The sequence below is a fragment of the Triturus cristatus genome, chromosome 6 (genome assembly GCF_964204655.1).
Source record: "Triturus cristatus chromosome 6, aTriCri1.1, whole genome shotgun sequence".
Classification (NCBI taxonomy): domain Eukaryota; kingdom Metazoa; phylum Chordata; class Amphibia; order Caudata; family Salamandridae; genus Triturus; species Triturus cristatus.
The window spans coordinates 1,823,829,583-1,823,848,090 of NC_140589.1; the positions used below are offsets into that span (position 1 = coordinate 1,823,829,583).

At 48.5% G+C, this 18,508-nt stretch overlaps 2 protein-coding genes across 2 annotated transcripts in view; one reads left to right on the forward strand and one right to left on the reverse strand.

The window, feature by feature from the left end:
- The window catches only part of HADHB (hydroxyacyl-CoA dehydrogenase trifunctional multienzyme complex subunit beta), a 341,378-nt gene that overhangs the window by 269,162 nt on the left and 53,708 nt on the right, over positions 1–18,508 (reverse strand). The window lies entirely within an intron of this gene.
- Positions 1–18,508, forward strand: part of HADHA (hydroxyacyl-CoA dehydrogenase trifunctional multienzyme complex subunit alpha) — a 146,004-nt gene that overhangs the window by 121,029 nt on the left and 6,467 nt on the right. The window contains exons 17-19 of the mRNA XM_085613197.1: positions 6,064–6,259; positions 12,374–12,488; positions 13,132–13,277. Coding sequence (XP_085469323.1) covers positions 6,064–6,259; positions 12,374–12,488; positions 13,132–13,277 — 457 coding nt within the window. The remainder of the gene's footprint in view (positions 1–6,063; positions 6,260–12,373; positions 12,489–13,131; positions 13,278–18,508) is intronic.

Here is an 18,508-nt window from a genome sequence, read left to right on the forward strand (position 1 = left end):
ACAAGCCAGAAGACTGCAACTGCCTTGGGCCCCAGCCCTACTGGCCTGCCTCCATCTTCGACAAAACATGTGATCTGTCTTGCAGCACAACCTCCAATACCCCGGGAAGGACTGTTACCTTCAATAAAGACTTCAATCTCCAGAGGATAGAGGACATGCCCAGAAGCAACCGACTCCAAAGACTTAGGATCATGGCTGATATGCGACCCTAGCCCACTCTGCGCCTTTGTCTAGAGTGAGTGGCTCAACTGTGCAGTGAAGTTTACCCGGAGATCCTGACCTCGTGTCCAGTGTTGGGTGACCTCTCCTGCCCTCCGCGACAGCGTTTGCAGTGTGAATCCAGAGGCTCCCCCCGAAAGCGACCAGCTCCGGTAAGATGATTGCGGCGTCGAAAGGCACCCCTGCCCCAGAAGCCCCTGGGCCTTGGTGAGCAGAACAGACGTTGACCGTACGACCAGCTACATCCTAGCTTACCTCTCTTCCTCCGGAGCCACGCCTGCAGCCTAACTGCCATCATGAAAATCCTCTTTGAAAAGCATTGGTTGCCCAATGTCGAATCTGCACCCTGCTGCCCTTGGGCCGCCGCTGGTGGTGTATGTTTGGTGCTGATTTGTGGCCCCCGTGATGGTGTTATTCCCCAAAGCATGGCCCCTGCAACATATTTACTTACCTGCAAACAGTGTGGCTCCAGGCACCCCGTCTCCATTGGAAAGCATTGGGCCAAGCTCTGATTTTGACCTCTGCACCCGGCTGCAAATGTGCTACTGGTGGTGCAGTTTTGGGACCTACCTGACTTCTGGCCCTTGCTGACTTTTGGCACCGAAGAATTAAATTGTAAGTTCTATACTCACCGGTTTAACCACGATATTGTTTTCCCCATATAAACTTTTTCACACTGTCCAATGTTATCCTAAGTGTCGATTTTATTTTTTTTAATTGAGAACTCTTTTTAATTAAAAACTTGCAAACCTTACTGGGAGGACCTGGGTCTTAAAATAAGTATCATTTTCTAAAATTGGTCTGGATCTCCTTCTCGAGTTATGTGGTTTTTTTTTAATGAGCATGTGTGTGCAATAAATGTCTTGCACTCCCCTGTGTTAGGCCTAAGGCTGCTTGCCTACACTTCCACTAATAGAGCACGTTGGGTTTCGCATTGAGCCCTGTACACTTTTGGGGAAACCCCTAGACTCTGTGCATGGTATTACCACCTAGTGATAAATATCACCTACGCGGATAATGACAGACTTGTGAGCTAAACCCTTCACAGTTGTGCTACTATATTATGGATCTTTCTATTATGGAAATGTTACTCCCTAATTAAATCTGCTCTTTGGTTTCAAAAGGCCACAAAATTAGCATACCAATATGATTTAAACATCCATGTTACAGATGCTGCATATGGCCTCAATGGTCAAGTGTGAGACTGAAATGATGCCTCAAACTCTCCACTTCCACTCCAAAAGTTGGGGTGTTTTCACTTTCCCGGGACTGTCCTCCACAAGCATGTTTTTCTAGAATATAATTTCCATGCTTGTTATCAAACCAAAAGTTAGCCAGTTTTTTTTCCCTGTGGGATGCCGCCCTTCCACATGTCATGATGATCTCACCTCTGACTTTGTGTGCCCAATTGTCCCGCACAGGCATTCTTGATTTTCTTTTTATTTTTTTCTCTTTTCTGTTTTTTACATCACTAGCCTTTTAAAAGCCACTGGAACACAAATGATTGCCTCTTTTCAACCATTCACATCTACTAAGTTCTGAACTTGTTGGTTTCATTTGCAAACCATGAAATGACCACAAGTGTAAAAACTGTGTACTAATTGTAGTTGAGTTGTCGTTCAAATTTGGGTTTACGAACCACTTCTCGAAAGAGATATAGAGAGAGCTATAGAGAGAGATGTAGAGAGAGAGAGATGTAGAGAGAGAGAGATGTGGAGAGCGAGAGATGTGGAGAGCGAGAGATGTGGAGAGCGAGAGATGTGGAGAGCGAGAGATGTGGAGAGCGAGAGATGTGGAGAGCGAGAGATGTGGAGAGCGAGAGATGTGGAGAGCGAGAGATGTGGAGAGCGAGAGATGTGGAGAGCGAGAGATGTGGAGAGCGAGAGATGTGGAGAGCGAGAGATGTGGAGAGCGAGAGATGTGGAGAGCGAGAGATGTGGAGAGCGAGAGATGTGGAGAGCGAGAGATGTGGAGAGCGAGAGATGTGGAGAGCGAGAGATGTGGAGAGCGAGAGATGTGGAGAGCGAGAGATGTGGAGAGCGAGAGATGTGGAGAGCGAGAGATGTGGAGAGCGAGAGATGTGGAGAGCGAGAGATGTGGAGAGCGAGAGATGTGGAGAGCGAGAGATGTGGAGAGCGAGAGATGTGGAGAGCGAGAGATGTGGAGAGCGAGAGATGTGGAGAGCGAGAGATGTGGAGAGCGAGAGATGTGGAGAGCGAGAGATGTGGAGAGCGAGAGATGTGGAGAGCGAGAGATGTGGAGAGCGAGAGATGTGGAGAGCGAGAGATGTGGAGAGCGAGAGATGTGGAGAGCGAGAGATGTGGAGAGCGAGAGATGTGGAGAGCGAGAGATGTGGAGAGCGAGAGATGTGGAGAGCGAGAGATGTGGAGAGCGAGAGATGTGGAGAGCGAGAGATGTGGAGAGCGAGAGATGTGGAGAGCGAGAGATGTGGAGAGCGAGAGATGTGGAGAGCGAGAGATGTGGAGAGCGAGAGATGTGGAGAGCGAGAGATGTGGGGAGCGAGAGATGTGGGGAGCGAGAGATGTGGGGAGCGAGAGATGTGGGGAGCGAGAGATGTGGGGAGCGAGAGATGTAGGGAGGTAGAGATGTAGGGAGGTAGAGAGGTAGGGAGGTAGGGAGGGAGGGAGAGGGAGAGGTAGGTAGAGAGGTAGAGGGAGAGGTAGGGAGGTAGAGGGAGAGGTAGGGAGGTAGAGGGAGAGGTAGGGAGGTAGAGGGAGAGGGAGAGGTAGGGAGGGAGAGGGAGAGGTAGGGAGGGAGAGGTGGAGAGGTAGGGAGGGAGAGGTAGGGAGGGAGAGGGAGAGGGAGAGGTAGGGAGAGGTAGGGAGGGAGAGGGAGAGGTAGGGAGGGAGAGGGAGAGGTAGGGAGGGAGAGGGAGAGGTAGGGAGGTAGGGAGGTAGAGGGAGAGGTAGAGAGGTAGGGAGGGAGAGGGAGAGGTAGGGAGGGGAGAGGGAGAGGTAGGGAGGTAGAGGAGAGGTAGAGGGAGAGGGAGAGGTAGAGGTAGGGAGGGAGAGGGAGAGGAGAGGTAGAGAGGTAGGGAGGGAGGAGGGAGAGGGAGAGAGGTAGAGAGGGAGAGGGAGAGAGGTAGAGAGGTAGAGGAGGGAGAGGGAGAGGAGGTAGAGAGGGAGAGGGAGAGGTAGAGAGGTGGAGAGGTAGAGAGGTAGAGAGGTAGGGAGGGAGAGGGAGAGGTAGGGAGGGAGAGGGAGAGGGAGAGGTAGGGAGGGAGAGGGAGAGGTAGGGAGGTAGAGGGAGAGGGAGAGGTAGGGAGGAGGGAGAGAGGGAGAGGTAGGGAGGGAGAGGGAGAGGTAGGGAGGGAGAGGGAGAGGTAGGGAGGGAGAGGTAGGGAGGGAGAGGAGAGGTAGGGAGGGAGAGGGAGAGGTAGGGAGGGAGAGGGAGAGGTAGGGAGGGAGAGGGGAGAGGTAGGGAGGTAGGGAGGTAGAGGGAGAGGGAGAGGTAGAGAGGTAGGGAGGTAGGGAGGTAAGGGAGAGGTAGAGAGGTAGGGAGGGAGAGGGAGAGAGGTAGGGAGGGAGAGGGAGAGAGGTAGAGAGGGAGAGGTAGAGAGGTAGGGAGGGAGAGGGAGAGAGGTAGGGAGGGAGAGGGAGAGAGAGGGAGAGGTAGAGAGGTAGGGAGGGAGAGGGAGAGGTAGAGAGGTGGAGAGGTAGAGAGGTGGAGAGGTGGAGAGGTAGAGAGGTAGAGAGGAGGGAGAGGGAGAGAGGTAGAGAGGTAGAGAGGTAGAGAGGTAGGAGGTGGAGAGGTGGAGAGGTGGGAGAGGTGGAGAGGTGGAGAGGTGGAGAGGTGGAGAGGTGGAGTGAGAGGGTAGAGAGGTGGAGAGGTGGAAGAGGTGGAGGGAGGGAGGGAGGGAGGTAGAGAGGTGGGAGGTGGAGAGGTAGAGAGGTAGGTAGAGAGGTAGGTAGAGAGGTAGGTAGAGAGGTAGGTAGAGAGGTAGGTAGAGGTAGGGAGGTAGAGGTAGGGAGGTAGAGGGAGGTAGAGGTAGGGAGGTAGGGAGGTAGGGAGGTAGAGGTAGGGAGAGGTAGGGAGGTAGAGGGAGAGGGGGAGGTAGGGAGGTAGAGGGAGAGGGGGAGGTAGGGAGGTAGAGGGAGAGGGGGAGGTAGGGAGGTAGAGGGAGAGGGGGAGGTAGGGAGGTAGAGGGAGAGAGGTAGGGAGGGAGAGGTAGAGAGGGAGAGGTAGAGGGGGAGGTAGGGAGGTAGGGAGGTAGAGGGAGGTAGGGAGGTAGGGAGGTAGGGAGGTAGAGGGAGAGGTAGGGAGGTAGGGAGGTAGGGAGGTAGGGAGGTAGGGAGGTAGGGAGGTAGGGAGGTAGGGAGGTAGGGAGGTAGGGAGGTAGGGAGGTAGAGAGGTAGGGAGGTAGGGAGGTAGAGAGGTAGGGAGGTAGAGGGAGGTAGAGGGAGAGAGGTAGGGAGGTAGGGAGGTAGAGGTAGAGGGGGAGGTAGGGAGGTAGAGGGAGAGGTAGGGAGGTAGGGAGGTAGAGGGAGAGAGGTAGGGAGGGAGAGGTAGAGAGGTAGGGAGGGAGAGGTAGAGAGGTAGGTAGAGAGGTAGGGAGGGAGAGGTAGAGGGGGAGGTAGGGAGGTAGGGAGGTAGAGGGAGAGGTAGGGAGGTAGGGAGGTAGAGGGGGAGGTAGGGAGGTAGGGAGGTAGGGAGGTAGAGGGAGAGGTAGGGAGGTAGGGAGGTAGGGAGGTAGGGAGGTAGGGAGGTAGGGAGGTAGGGAGGTAGGGAGGTAGGGAGGTAGGGAGGTAGGGAGGTAGAGGGAGAGAGGTAGGTAGAGGTAGGGAGGTAGAGAGGTAGGGAGGTAGGGAGGTAGAGGAGAGAGGTAGGGAGGGAGAGGTAGAGAGGTAGGGAGGAGAGGTAGGAGGGTAGGTAGAGAGGTAGGGAGGTAGGAGGGAGAGGAGAGGTAGAGAGGTAGGGAGGTAGAGGGAGAGGTAGAGAGGTAGGGAGGTAGAGGGAGAGAGGTAGAGAGGTAGGGAGGTAGAGGGAGAGAGGTAGAGAGGTAGGGAGGTAGAGGGAGAGAGGTAGAGAGGTAGGGAGGTAGAGGGAGAGATTGAGAGTTTCTGGAAACAAGCTTGCCAAGTGTGGTTTGAGATATCCTGCTGGTTTTTGGCGTAGAGAAGAGCAGCAATTCCTGTGAAATCCTTAAGGGTTGAACTTGAAATGGATGAGCAGAGTGTAGATTTGTCAAAAACAGCCATTGTTGCTAATGGTGTGGTTTTTTGTTGTTGTGTTTTTTACATTTATCTGTGCCATCACTACACATTCGCTGTTGCCGAATCAAGTCCATGTATCAAGTTTTTACATTCCACTGACTAATTTGAGACCTATTCTGACTATAGTATCAATAAGTGGGCTGTAAACTGGCCAAATGTATTACAAAAATGTGTTCCCGAGGAAGAAAAAAAACGTAAACTTTCTAAATAGAACAATGCCATTTAGTGCAGAAATAACAATGTGTCGACTTAAAAGATTACCGTCCCATAAAAATCTTTTGCATTGTAAAGACATTGACATTCTAGATATAGACTTTGGGTATTAATAAAAACGTTTGCAAGGTGCCATCCAAGCACCTCTGCTGTAATAGACGAGTTAAGGTTGGCAGCTGTTTTGGTAGTGGGTGACTTCTCACTAAAATGGCAGGTGATGAAATGCAAGGGCGTTTTCATCTGTGAAGTAAACTGATTAGGCCCACAGGTCAGGAAGGGGCTTGGACTCTAGTTGATGATGTACATGTAACACTTGCTAATTAAATTTCTTTAAAGTCCACATATGCTGTAACTTTGTATGAGTGCTTATTCATGATCTGTGTTTTCCCGTGCACAGGAGGGAGCAGACCCTAAAAAGCTGGATGCTCTTACCACAGGTTTCGGTTTTCCAGTGGGTGCCGCAACTCTGGCGGACGAGGTTGGCATTGATGTTGCTACTCACGTGGCTGAAGATCTCGGGAAAGCCTTTGGGGAGCGCTTTGGTGGCGGAAACGTGGACCTATTGAAAGCCATGGTGGCCAAAGGATTTTTAGGTGAGCACCCATTGTCTTGAGAGGAGATAGTCCCAGTGTCTATGAAATCTATGTATGTGAGAAGTTGGCCTGGCATATGCTGGTCACTAGTTATAGTGGCCACCTTGCACCAGTCCAATTCGACTCTTATGGTAGATAGGTTTAAGACAACCTTTTAAAGAAAGCTATCCTAGTGGTATTTGTGGAGAGCAGCATTCAGGCTAAGTCTCAGAGGAATGTAAAGCAGCTTGTTTTACCTTATAATCTCATAAATTACCAAATGAAAGGACACCACACATGTGTATATATATCAAATATATATGTATTTATTGCTAGACACACTCTACTATTCTCTTTATGAGATCAGAAGCCAGGAACGCATTCAAATATCAACGTTTCACAATAAGTTAAGCACAAATATGGTTGGGGCCCTAGGGGCGTACCAGACCATATACTAAAAAAATGGGTTAGGAAAGTCAACTTGCAAATTGACAAGGCCTAGGGCCTGTAGAATCGCTGGGGCTTCACTACTACAGTGAAAGCAGGTAAGTAACAGACCCACGGGAGACACATGCAGTGTGTGAACACAGCCGCGGGTTCCATATTGATTACAATGGAGCAAGTCGCGGTTTGATTTTTAAAGTTTTAGGGTACTTCGAGGAAGTCTACAAGCAAGCCACTTACAAGGTAAGTAATTCGAGGGCCAACACACACTAGGGCACCGGAGCGCACGAGTTACCTCACCCAGGGAAGCCGGGTGCATAGGTGTCTTTTGGTGTCTGGTCGCGTCGCTGTTTTCTATGGAGACCAAAGAAGACTTGCTGCTTGCGGCGGCTGAAGAAGTGTCCGGTGGAATCCAAGGCTGGATTCTAATGTAGAAGACCTGAAAATTGAAGGGACAGTGTTCACAGTCACTTGCCAGTGACCCGGGGCCAGGAAGATGGATGCCCACGGATGTCGGATGATCAAGGGTGTTTTGACTCTTCGCTCACGAGGTCCAGGAGAGATCGACGATGACCAGCAGCTGGATTCAGAGTGTCCCATGACGTCTGCAGCTGATGGCGGTGTCGGCAACCGGATTGGAGCCAGCAAGCCTTGGCAACAGCAAGTCTCGTGTAGAGTGAAGAAAGTCGATGGTGCAGACCAGCAAGGTCTGAGGGACTCACCCAGCGACGGTGAGTGAGGGTAGGCCTGGAGCAACCAGGGGCGCCCTTTGAGTCGATAAAGTCTTCGGGGGACCCACAAGCCAACGGGCAAGGGATCGCAAAGGCGCCTCTTCAGGAAATGCTTCACAGGAGCCCACAGTCACTCCGGACGGGGTAGGCCTCTGATTTTTACTGCAAAACCTGCTGGAGGCTTGTGCCACAAATGGTCCAATGCACAAGTTCGTAGAACGTCGTGAAGGGGTTACACTCGACAATAGTGCACAGTACCCGGGTATTGCTGTTCCTAGTCACTCGTGTGGTCCACTCGCCTCAGCTCTGCTGGGGACTCACAATGGCCATCGAAGTCAGGAAATCTACTTCCGGGGCTGCAGGGACTTCGGACTCGAGCGGGAAAGTTTGCGACCGTTGATTCAAGTTTTTGGTGCCTGCCAAGCAGGGGAGTCACTCCTTGACTCCAAGGGAGATTCTTCTGTCTTCCAAAGGTAGTGGAACGTCGATGGGCCAGGATTGTTCTATGTAGAGCGTCGTCCAGGGTCATCTACTTTGCAATGGCAAGGTTGGATATCTTATACTGAAGATAGGGGAGGGACTACCTCTATGACCACTCCTCTGGGAGGGTCAGGGTAGGGGGTGGTTACACCCACTTCCCTTTGTCCATTTTCGTGCCAGAGCAGGGACAGGCAGCCCCTGAACCGGTTTGAGCTGGCATATGAACAGAGGAGCCTACTGCTCCCCCAGTGCAGGACTTCAAAGCACTCTAGGAGTGCACCCACCCAGCCCCAATACACTAAATCCGGTCTGGAAGGTGGTGACACCTCCCTGTGACAGGATGCCTATTGTTGGGCCTCCTCCCCTGCGAGTTTGTCAGCAGCAGGAGGGCAACCCAGTTTCTGTGCTGGTGGAATCCATTTTGTGATGCCAGGGCTCTTTCAGATTTCTACCGTGCTACCACAGTAGGTACATGTCATCCCCTCTAGAAGGGTGGGATCATACTCCCACACCAGTTACTGGTGGGGGGGTATGAATCCAAGATGTTTGACAACAAACACGACATGCTTTGATGCAGTCATTCCAAAGTTAGCATCAACTGGGAGGTTATAATGCACTTAATAGTATATGGTTTAACCGCATCCACAAACAGCCACAAGGAATAGACCCTGCCAGCTGCAGAGGGGTCCTGCTCATGCAGAGGCACCCCCTCACATTGTAAACCAAGCACCCTTCCCTCAGGATTGATAGGGCCTGCCTTAGGGGGGACTGATAGGTTTGTGTGTGTGTATGATGAGATATAGGAACCTATACCTCTGTGAGGAGTGCTAACACTACCTCATCCAGGCTGCAGTAGCAGGCCTGTGGTGTCCGATTTAGTCTGCTTCCCAGGGGTGGCATAATACATGCTTCAGCCCCTGGTAGACCTGTGAAGTGCCTATCCCCTTGGTACCTAGGGTACCATATACTATGGGCTCAAAGGGTACCACAGTATCCAATCACTAGGGCATCTAGTATGCACTCAAAGTTGTTTAGAGAGAACAGAGAGACTGGGGCCCTGATTAGCAGGGACCCAGCTTGACTATAGCCAGAAACCAGTGTATACGTCAGAAAAATAGTGGGGGCAACATAAGTGCAGATCCTACTCTCCTACAATGTACTACTTTCATTGTCTTCCTGCTTCTGTCTTGCAGTGTCGCTCAGATCACATTACACATGTGTTCATTGACTCTAGTGGGTAAACTGGTATTTAGTGGTTGGTTAAATGCTTCAAAAGTTATTTAGTAAAAGCTTAGAGCTTCATCACTCTGCATGCACGTATGTGCCAAACACAACAGGCTCGCCTCTCCTCTTCTCCCTTTTGAACATTGTGGATCCAGAACCTCCTGGCGTGAAACGATTTCCATACAGGTCCTGGTCTCCGATACTCTTTTGGAACTTTGATTACTTTTTTACCTGTTTTTTCCCTCTTCTTCCTTTTGCTACTGGAACTTAATCTGCAACAGTCCAGCAGAAGCTAATCCACTTAACTACTACATCTCTTGTTTGGGTCATCTAAGGCACCTCGGTGCTGTGTGCTACCAGTCATGCCGGTTTTCATGTGCATTAAAGGTGGGCTGATCCCAAAGAGGACGTTAGATTTTGTAGGTCAAGATCTGGATGCATTTTCTTCTGCCATGCAAGTTACCTCACTCATGCATGGTGATGAGGTAGCGAGTCACCCTAACCAGGCACCCTCTCCATCCATGTGGAGGCTACCCTGACTGGTCCCTATGCATTTAGTGCAAATAACCCAAGGAAAAGTGAAAGCACATATTTGTGCAGTCAACCTCCACCCCAAAATAACTGAAACCCGGGGTTCCTGTCTTGTCTGGGCCGAGGGGTTCCGAGATCCTGTTTCATTAACCCAGTCTCTCTTTATGGGAATAATACTGCAGGTGTACAGCACTGTAATGTAAAGGAAATCTTTCTTCCTGTCCAAGGGTTAGGTATCCAAGTCTCCGCTATGGTTGCTCTGGAGGCTTACACTACGAGAAGACTTGAGCTTATCCTGTTGGTGATTCTTTTGTAGTCTCTGGCTGTAGGTTTTGTAGCCTGACTGTAGGTTCGTCACCAGACAACTCCTCTTTAGCCCCACAGCTAAAGTACCTTTCAGTTCTATGCTAGTTGAGAGGCTGCTGACCATCAAGATTGTGAGCAGTGTCTGTTTAGGATGGCCGTTCCCCTCCCCTCCACTCCAAAGCACTGTTTTCCCCACATGGATGAAAAGTGAACTGTCTCAAATCATGAGGTGAAATTGTAACATCCTGGTGGTCTCTCCCTCCCCCACCCCCCCGAGCCAAGTCAACAGCATCATGACGAGGTAAGTGGTGCACTTGTGGCACCACCTTGATCCAAGACTATGCCCAGATAGGCTTTGTTTATACTTCTGAGGCCATAGATGCAGCTTCCCAGAAACGGCAGATTCCCCTTTCTTTGTTTCATCACGCGGGACATATTGCATGATGCAGTTTATTTCAGAAAGAGAATACAAAATACGTACTATTTTATTTTGTACAAAGCTATAAAACCCATCCTCCTCCATGGGGCATTCCAGATAGGGTACATTTTTTTGCATTAAATTGTACATATTTTGGCACACTTTTTTGAAACAAAGAAAGGTTGGCACTTTGAGTTCCAGAGAGTCTCACCCCTTCTGCTCAAAAGTGTTTGAAAGGGTTCACGGAATCACAGCTTGGATCGACAAATGGAAAGTTATAAAAATAACATGTTTTTGTCTTTATAATTATTGCAGCATAGATTGTCAAAATGATTTCCAACTTGAAGGTAACAAGTGCAGTGTGATTACTTGAAGATATAAAATCAGAGTGGTGCCTAAGCAGGGGGCGCAGCTAATTTGTGTTTTTCCCATTGGAAGCTTCAATGAATTTATGATGGAATAGGGTTTTTTTTTTTTTTTTGCAGCCCCTGGGATATTCACCTGGTTCTAGCTAGATTGATGCACTTTGAGTTTTGAGCTCATTGAAATAAAACCACTCATGGAGGACTACTTCATTGGTGGCTACGATGTCAAGGAGATGCTTAAATGAAAGGCAAGCAACTTGCGGTTCAGAACCCTACGATGTATTCCAGAGTACAAGGTGCTCCTGGGGACTAGTCCTCCACCCCTTCCACAAAGGTTCTGAGTTCCTTTTGCAGATGCTCATCCTCTCAACCGTCTTTCCCCATCTACATGCCGCCTTGGCTTAAGAGGCTGTACTCGACTTGGACATCAGTCATACCTTTGTCTCTACCTTGACAGAAGTAGTGATCTGTCAACTAACATTTTGTGAACTTTTTGGTGCAGTAATGCTTGTTGAGTGGCTGCTAAAGCCAACATTGTGGATGGATTACTCCTTATATTGTGCATTGCTGCACTTGCATGGAATGGGACATCAGTCCTTTTGTCTGAGGACATTCTCTCATGGCTAATACTGGATTGGTACTATCCTCCCGGCATGTACTTGGACATGGAAAGAGGTGGCTCAACAGCTATCACACATACATGTATGTACTTTATATGTTTGACCAATAAGTTCCTGGGATCTATTTTCTTGGGTATATACTGCCTGTTGCTACCCTATCCTCCTCTCTTTCTTGTTTCTCTTAGCGGTTTCTGCTCAAAGGCTAAGAATTGGGTAGATCCTCCCCCTCCCTCCTCATCCTACAGTTGGCTCCTTTTTACAAGAAAAGGACTGGCTAAACTGTGCATATATACATAGCAAAGACTGTATGGGCCCTGTATTATGCACACCTGCATGTGCTATATTGGTGCACACAGCTGTGAGTACAAATCTGTTGAAGACATTTTTTGTGATGCCACAGTATTGCAGAATACCCACAGTTTATACTGTGCATGAACCTCTGACCTAAAAGAAACGGAGTCATCATATAGGTAACTTTTAAAATTATTAGTCATGGTTTTATGTTAAAACTTATTTGCTCAGGATCCAAAAGGTAAGGGTGTAACCTGTTTAGTGATAACTTTGCACGGATGTGTCCTTAATGGAAAACATTCTACAAAGAGGTAGTTGCACTGTGAGCTATAAAGGGCATCATCTGTATTGATTATATGCTGAACTTGATTGTGCCCATCCACACTGTATTTGTTATAAAATTGAAAATAAAGTTCTTAAAAAACAAAAGGGGGTAGTTCAGATCTTTGGATTCTCAGTTATCTGTCCAACTGAATCCTTGATGTATTTAAATCAACCATGCAGTAGAATAGGACCTCTGTCATCTGCTTTTTTCAATGTTTCAGAATAAACTCCATGCACAAGCATAGTGTGGTACAAATATGGACTGAGAAAGTTGTGCTCTTGTCATTTTTGTTCATTGGGCTTGAACTGGGGGTGAGGAGTTTTAAGAGAAATCTGTAACCTAAAGCAAATTACTTTTATTGCTTAAGGTCCTATTGATATTTATTTTTTAACTTCCCTAGGTCGCAAATCGGGGAAAGGATTTTACCTGTACCAGCCGGGAACGAAGAGCAGACCTTTGAACTCTGGCACCGATGAGATTCTAGAGAAGTTCAAGCTGTCAGCCAGACCTGATGTGTGAGTCAGTAAGCCTGTACCAACAGCAAGCATTGTTATGTTCAGATCCTCTCCTTCCTTGTATACCATGTCATTGTGTCTCTTAACTAGTCTGACTTCAGTAGTTTTCCTTTCAAAAACAAATCACTTGTCTGGCTTTTTCTTGAGCTTTTCATAACGCTTAAGCTGCCCACGGACACTGGGCTACCTACCAATAATCCGTGTAGCTAAGTGCCGTAAGTGCTGTAGATCTGATAACAGCAGCATACCAGATGGGTGATCAGTGTGCCTTTTTTGTAGTTTGAGTGGCTTGTTTGCTTTTGTTGGTGCAACCTTTGGCAGAGGATACCTTTGAGCCTAAGCATTCTGTACGCACTGTTTTATTGCAACGATGAATCGATGTGTTCCTTCGGAAATGTTTGTCACAGAACCCATTGCGCTGCCGGTACTATCCCTAAAGAGACGAGGCATTGGTTATAGAGTTTCAGCTTAGACGCGATACATCCTTATGCTTATAACCTTTACACTGTATCTTGCTTGTTGTCTACCAATGGGAAATGGATATGTGGCTTAGGTTTCCCCCTATCATGCCACTCCTTTTTAGTTTGATTCCACAAAATGTTCTCAGTGAAAATTATGACTTTTTTTCCAATCCTTGTTTCAGCTCGACAGACGAGGACATCCAGCTCCGTCTTGTGACAAGGTTTGTGAATGAGGCAGTGATGTGCCTGCAGGAGGGGATCCTCAGTAACCCAGTGGAAGGTGACATCGGGGCAGTGTTTGGTCTTGGCTTTCCACCTTGTCTTGGAGGTATGTCTACTGCTGATTGCTCGTTTCCCTCCCTGCCCCTTACATATTTGTGTTCTCTCTTCTTAAGTGCTTCACATTGTGATCTTTTCAACTGATTTCTTTTGTTGTGTAACAAACATTCTAGAAAGTAAAATTATTGTAGAAGTACTGTGTTTTTACTTGACACATTTCTACTCACTTTATCGTCCTTGGAAAGATTAGAGCTGAGTGAGCCTAGCAAGATGAACTAATGGCCTTTAGGATTGTCACAGATCTCTGCTGTAGATGTATAAGTCCCTTGACCTGTCTGGCTGGCTGTAATGGTTAAGAACATGGCGTTAACAGTATTTTAAGTTACAACATACCTCAAAGGGTCTGAAAAATTTGTAAAATACTGACATAAGGTACTGAATAAACAACTGGGATACAAAGAAAGTTGCAGTTAAAGTATTTGTGTTTATATTAAATAGGAGTTCCCCACTCATGGAGACAACTAGATAGCGAATCTTAATATGTGTTAAAGTCCAGGAAGCTCAACTCGAGTTTTTTTTTTTTTTTTCCATTAATGTGCTGACGTTTTATATGCTGACACATTAAATCTAGACCTATTTCCTTTGCCAGTGCTTGTTAGATCTTGCCTACAGAAAACTTCACCTGTTTGTTGGAGACCTCATGTTACCAATACTTTACAGTCTTCACCTGTTTGTTGGTCGTGTTACCACACTTTGCAGTATATACTATATTAAAGAATGTCAATCCAGAAAGTGTTTTTGGATCAGCCCCCGTCAGCTATTGGCTCTCATTACCAGTTGCTGTTGATTGGATGGGCAGTCCTCGAAGGCAGTAGCATTTCATAAAAGGTTACATAGCATTTCCTGAGTTTTCCCATAGGGTATTGGTGCTAACTGGGGATTAAAGTGGTCCTGGCTGTAGCTGTTTTCTTCCCTTGCTGGTGTTTATGGTGACAGTTATATGTGCTTCCAAATGTTGTCCCTACTAAGTCTCCATCCATTTGTGTTTCTATTCTATTTGTGTTCTTCTCAGTGACTTCGACAGGCTGTTGCCACTTCTTTCCATGGTATTTGCTTTACCAAATGCATGATACATTGCTTTGCAAGCGACCAGCCATCTTGGAGTGTAATTGTTGTATCCTTTAAAGATGGCCATGACCTGGAAGTACAAAATAAATTTGAAGATTGGCTGGATGTCACTATTGGCTTTGTCAGTATTTGTAACGCAGTTGTAGGAACTTTGGCAAGGACAGTACCACAAGCGTTGGTGAAGGGAGACCTTTTGCCTGTGCCTATGCTTGTTAAGTAGTGCTGTTGTGTTGGTTCCTGAATTGGTAGAGCAGTGGAGAACTAAGGAACAGATGGAAGCTTCTGTATAATGCTAAGATTCTGTAGAAGGACACCCCATCTTTTTTGGGAAAGACATATGGGTGTGCTGCATCAGACTCCACCATTCATGGTGGTAGAGGGGCAGAGCAGTTGTAGAATAGTAATAGGCAAGTAGATTTCTAAATCACCATGATTAAGTTACTTACCTAGGGTAAAGACTGGGTGTTGCAGATCTGCTTAGATTACAGTAGGGGTGCAGATGGCGGTGAAAAGGGGCGAGCAGAATATTTGAAGTAGTGCACTGCACTCAAATGCAGTGTGCAGGAAAAAGCACTATTGTGCAAAAGGAGCCAGTGAAGTAGTGCAAGGCCTGAGACTGTTTGGGATTACAGAGGGTTTAGTTTGGTAAAAAAAATACATTATTTGGAGAGGAAGTGGATACTGCCAGGAGGGCTGTGGCATTGGCACAGAGTTAAGAATATTATCTTGTCCACAGAGGAGTCTGTGCTGCCACTTTGCATATAATTGACTTCCAACCCATCTATGCAATGTGCAGGTCTCTGTTGCTTCCTAAGTAGGTTTGCGCTATATAAATATTAATGCATGCATTCATAATTTGGGAGTACTTGGAGGCAATTCAGTTATCCATGTTCACTTTATAAGTGAATGAATACATTAATGTGAAGTCCTCCTAAGTGCACTGGCTCACCCTCACACACAGAAGTTAAGCCTTTCCTTCACCAGTTAACTTATTCCCTCTCTGCCAAGCTCGAGCACACTGGTTGAAGTCGGTTGATGTGTGTTGTATGAAAAGTGGAGAATAGAGCAGTTACTAGATTGTGGAATGTACATGTTGAACATAAGTTGACCTCCTTCATACCCGTGGGACCATCTCATATCCTAAGGAAAAACAAAGGTGCATAGGCAATTTGTCTATTTCAAAAACTCTATCAGAAGGCATACTGATAGACTGGCAAATATGACAAGACGGGCTTGTTCAATAATACATCAACTGCTTATTACAATCCTACTCTGTATCGACGTGACAGTTGTTGATCCTGTGTCTGACTAGAATGAGCATGGAGTATGGAATGCAGAAAATTCAGGTGGAGGTCATCGCTTTTGGGGCCGATCATCAACACCAGTTCGCATCACAATGTTGACATGCTCATATGCTAAATCTGACAGTTTGAGACCAAATGCACAAGTGTGCTAGAGCTCAAAGTACTTTAGTTGGCACAATGAGTGTTCAAGAAAAACTTTCCAACAAGAGGATTCTAAATCTCACAGACTTGACTAACGCACTGCATTCTAAAGCAAGGAGAGCCTCGTCCTCCTTAACTGTCTGTGATGGAACAGAGTGTTCGAGGCATGTGGGCTGCTGAATTCATATCTGTGCATAGATCGCCGCCTAGTGTTGGGTCCGGATGTTTGCACGTTGTTGTCCTGGAAGAGTCTTTGAAGTATCCTGGGATAGGTGACTCCTCCCCTGGACTACAGTGCGCATGGGCATCCTCTCCATCCTCAGATTGTTTTTTTCCGCCATTGGGTTCGGATGTGTTATCTTGACTCAAGTTAGGAAAACCTGTTTTCAGGCCAAAAGGCCTTTAGCTCGCGTCGGTACTGTTATCGATCGGTATCGATAGTATCTTTGTTAGTTTACTAACTTCTAGAACAAACTTTCGCATCTTACCCGACCGTCGATTCGACATCAGCGATGGAATCGAGGACACCGTTCAAGAGGTGTCCGGTATGCAATGCGAAATACCCCCACGTCGACGTCCATCCGGTGTGCAGCAAATGCCTCTCACCGGATCACGACGAATCTACATGCATGGCCTGTGCCAGATTTCGATCCAAGAAGACTCTACGGAATCGACGAGCGGCGAGACTCGAGGCGCAGCAAGCGGCACCGGCCCTGGCCGACATCAACGCCGAGACCGAAGATGTCGAAGAAGTGGAGAACCTACCCTCCAGTCCCGTTTTCCGAACATGACTCCGGATCGGGAGACGTCGACGAAACACTCTTTCGCAGAGATGAAGACGACACCGAGGTAGGAGACTACGATGAGGCCTTAGGGGCCGAAGAGAGTAGCTCCGGTGACGAGCAAGGCCTACCCGTTCAGACTGAAGAAAGCCCAGTGCAACAGTCTATGGCTCCGGTCGAGGGATCGCCTTCGGGCCTTACCCAAGACTTATCCTGCAGTTCTTCGGCCCCGCCCTCGGGCCCGGCCTCGGACATTCAGCGGCAGCCATTAATGCCAAAAATGGCTGGTTTCCCTTCTTTAAAACCGAAACCGGAAGCAGTATTGGTTCACTTGAAACCGAAACCGAAAGTGGCGCTGGTCGGATCGAGGCCCTCCACACCTTCGACGCCAGCAAAACACATCGGCACCGAGCGCACCAAACGAGACTTCGGTGCCGAACTCGAAGCGGCCGACGTCGGAGTCGACATAAGGAAGAAGGCCTTCGGTACCACCAAACCTGATCGGCTCCCGGCACCGACGCAATCGACTCCGACCCCAAAGGTCAAACAGCCTGCTGCGTCTCACACCGCTTCCACGGCGACATCTAAGCCACAATCATCGAAGAAGTCGACGGCCACTCCCGCCCCTCGACTCGATGACCCACCGGCGCCGAAAAAATCCACGACCGCCTCAACAGAACCGGTCGGTGCGAAAGACTCGAGGGCGCTCCAGACGCGACCCATTGCTGCGCAAAGCACCAAAAAGAAAATGGTCCTCCAGGACACGTCTGGCTCCGAGCCAATTACAGCTCCAGCAGCCTCTTCGACACCAGCCAACATTACTTTTGGCCTGCCACCATCCACGGCCCCGAAAATGTTCCAAATCAGGACACGGGTGACCCATACCACAATCACGCCTGCCGAACACTCTGCGGAGACGTCTCCATCGCATATAATCGACGCCGACACCGGCAGGATGATTATCCACAAACGGAAAATAACTTCGGAGCCGGCTTTGGACTCCTTCAGGATTCCACTCAAAAGAAAGCTGCCTGTGGCTTCAGAACCAGTTCTTTACGAACCTTTCCACTCACCCTACCAGGATCCACAATCCTTCTCTCCCACACACTCCGACACGGATGCGTTGGGGAACTACATGGGTGACCAAGTCCCCCTACCCCGGAGACATGGACCCTGACGGTCAACAAGACCCTGATCAAACTTGGGATGACCCTGTGGACCCAGGTGCACCTATGGATGCACAAGACCCGCAACTCTATGGAGCAAAAACATCTCCCACAGAGGACACGGCAGCGTTCAACGCTCTAATTGAACGTGCTGCGGCCAATCATGGGGTGCAACTTCACTCAGACACCGTCGAGGTCGACTTTCTTATGGATACTTTTGCATCCTCCAAGGAATATAAAAACTCTACCCATGTTGAAGGGTGTCCTCAAACCAGCAAAGGACATCTTCAAGGAACCCACCAGGGCAAGAGTGATAAACCCCAGGATCGACAAAAAATACAGATCAGCGCCTGGGGACCCTACTTACATCAGAGGCCAATTACCTCTGGATTCCATTGTCGTTGCGAATGCTCGCAAGAGGGCACACTCACAAACAGGTGACGCTCCTCCCCCGGACAAAGAGTCCAAGGTGTTAGAGACCTCTGGCAAACGGATTGCCGCCCAGGCAGCCAACATATGGCGCATTGCCAATACTCAAGCACTCCTCGCTCGCTACGATAGAGCGCACTACGACACATTAGAGCAACTAATCCAACATCTCCCTGACCAATTCAGAGAAGGTGCAGAGATCCTCATCAGGGAGGGACAGCTCCTCACAAACGCATCCATCAAGTGCGCGCTGGATGCCGCAGACACAGCTGCCAGGGCCATAAACACTAGCGTCATGCTGCGACGACATGCCTGGTTACGAATCTCCGG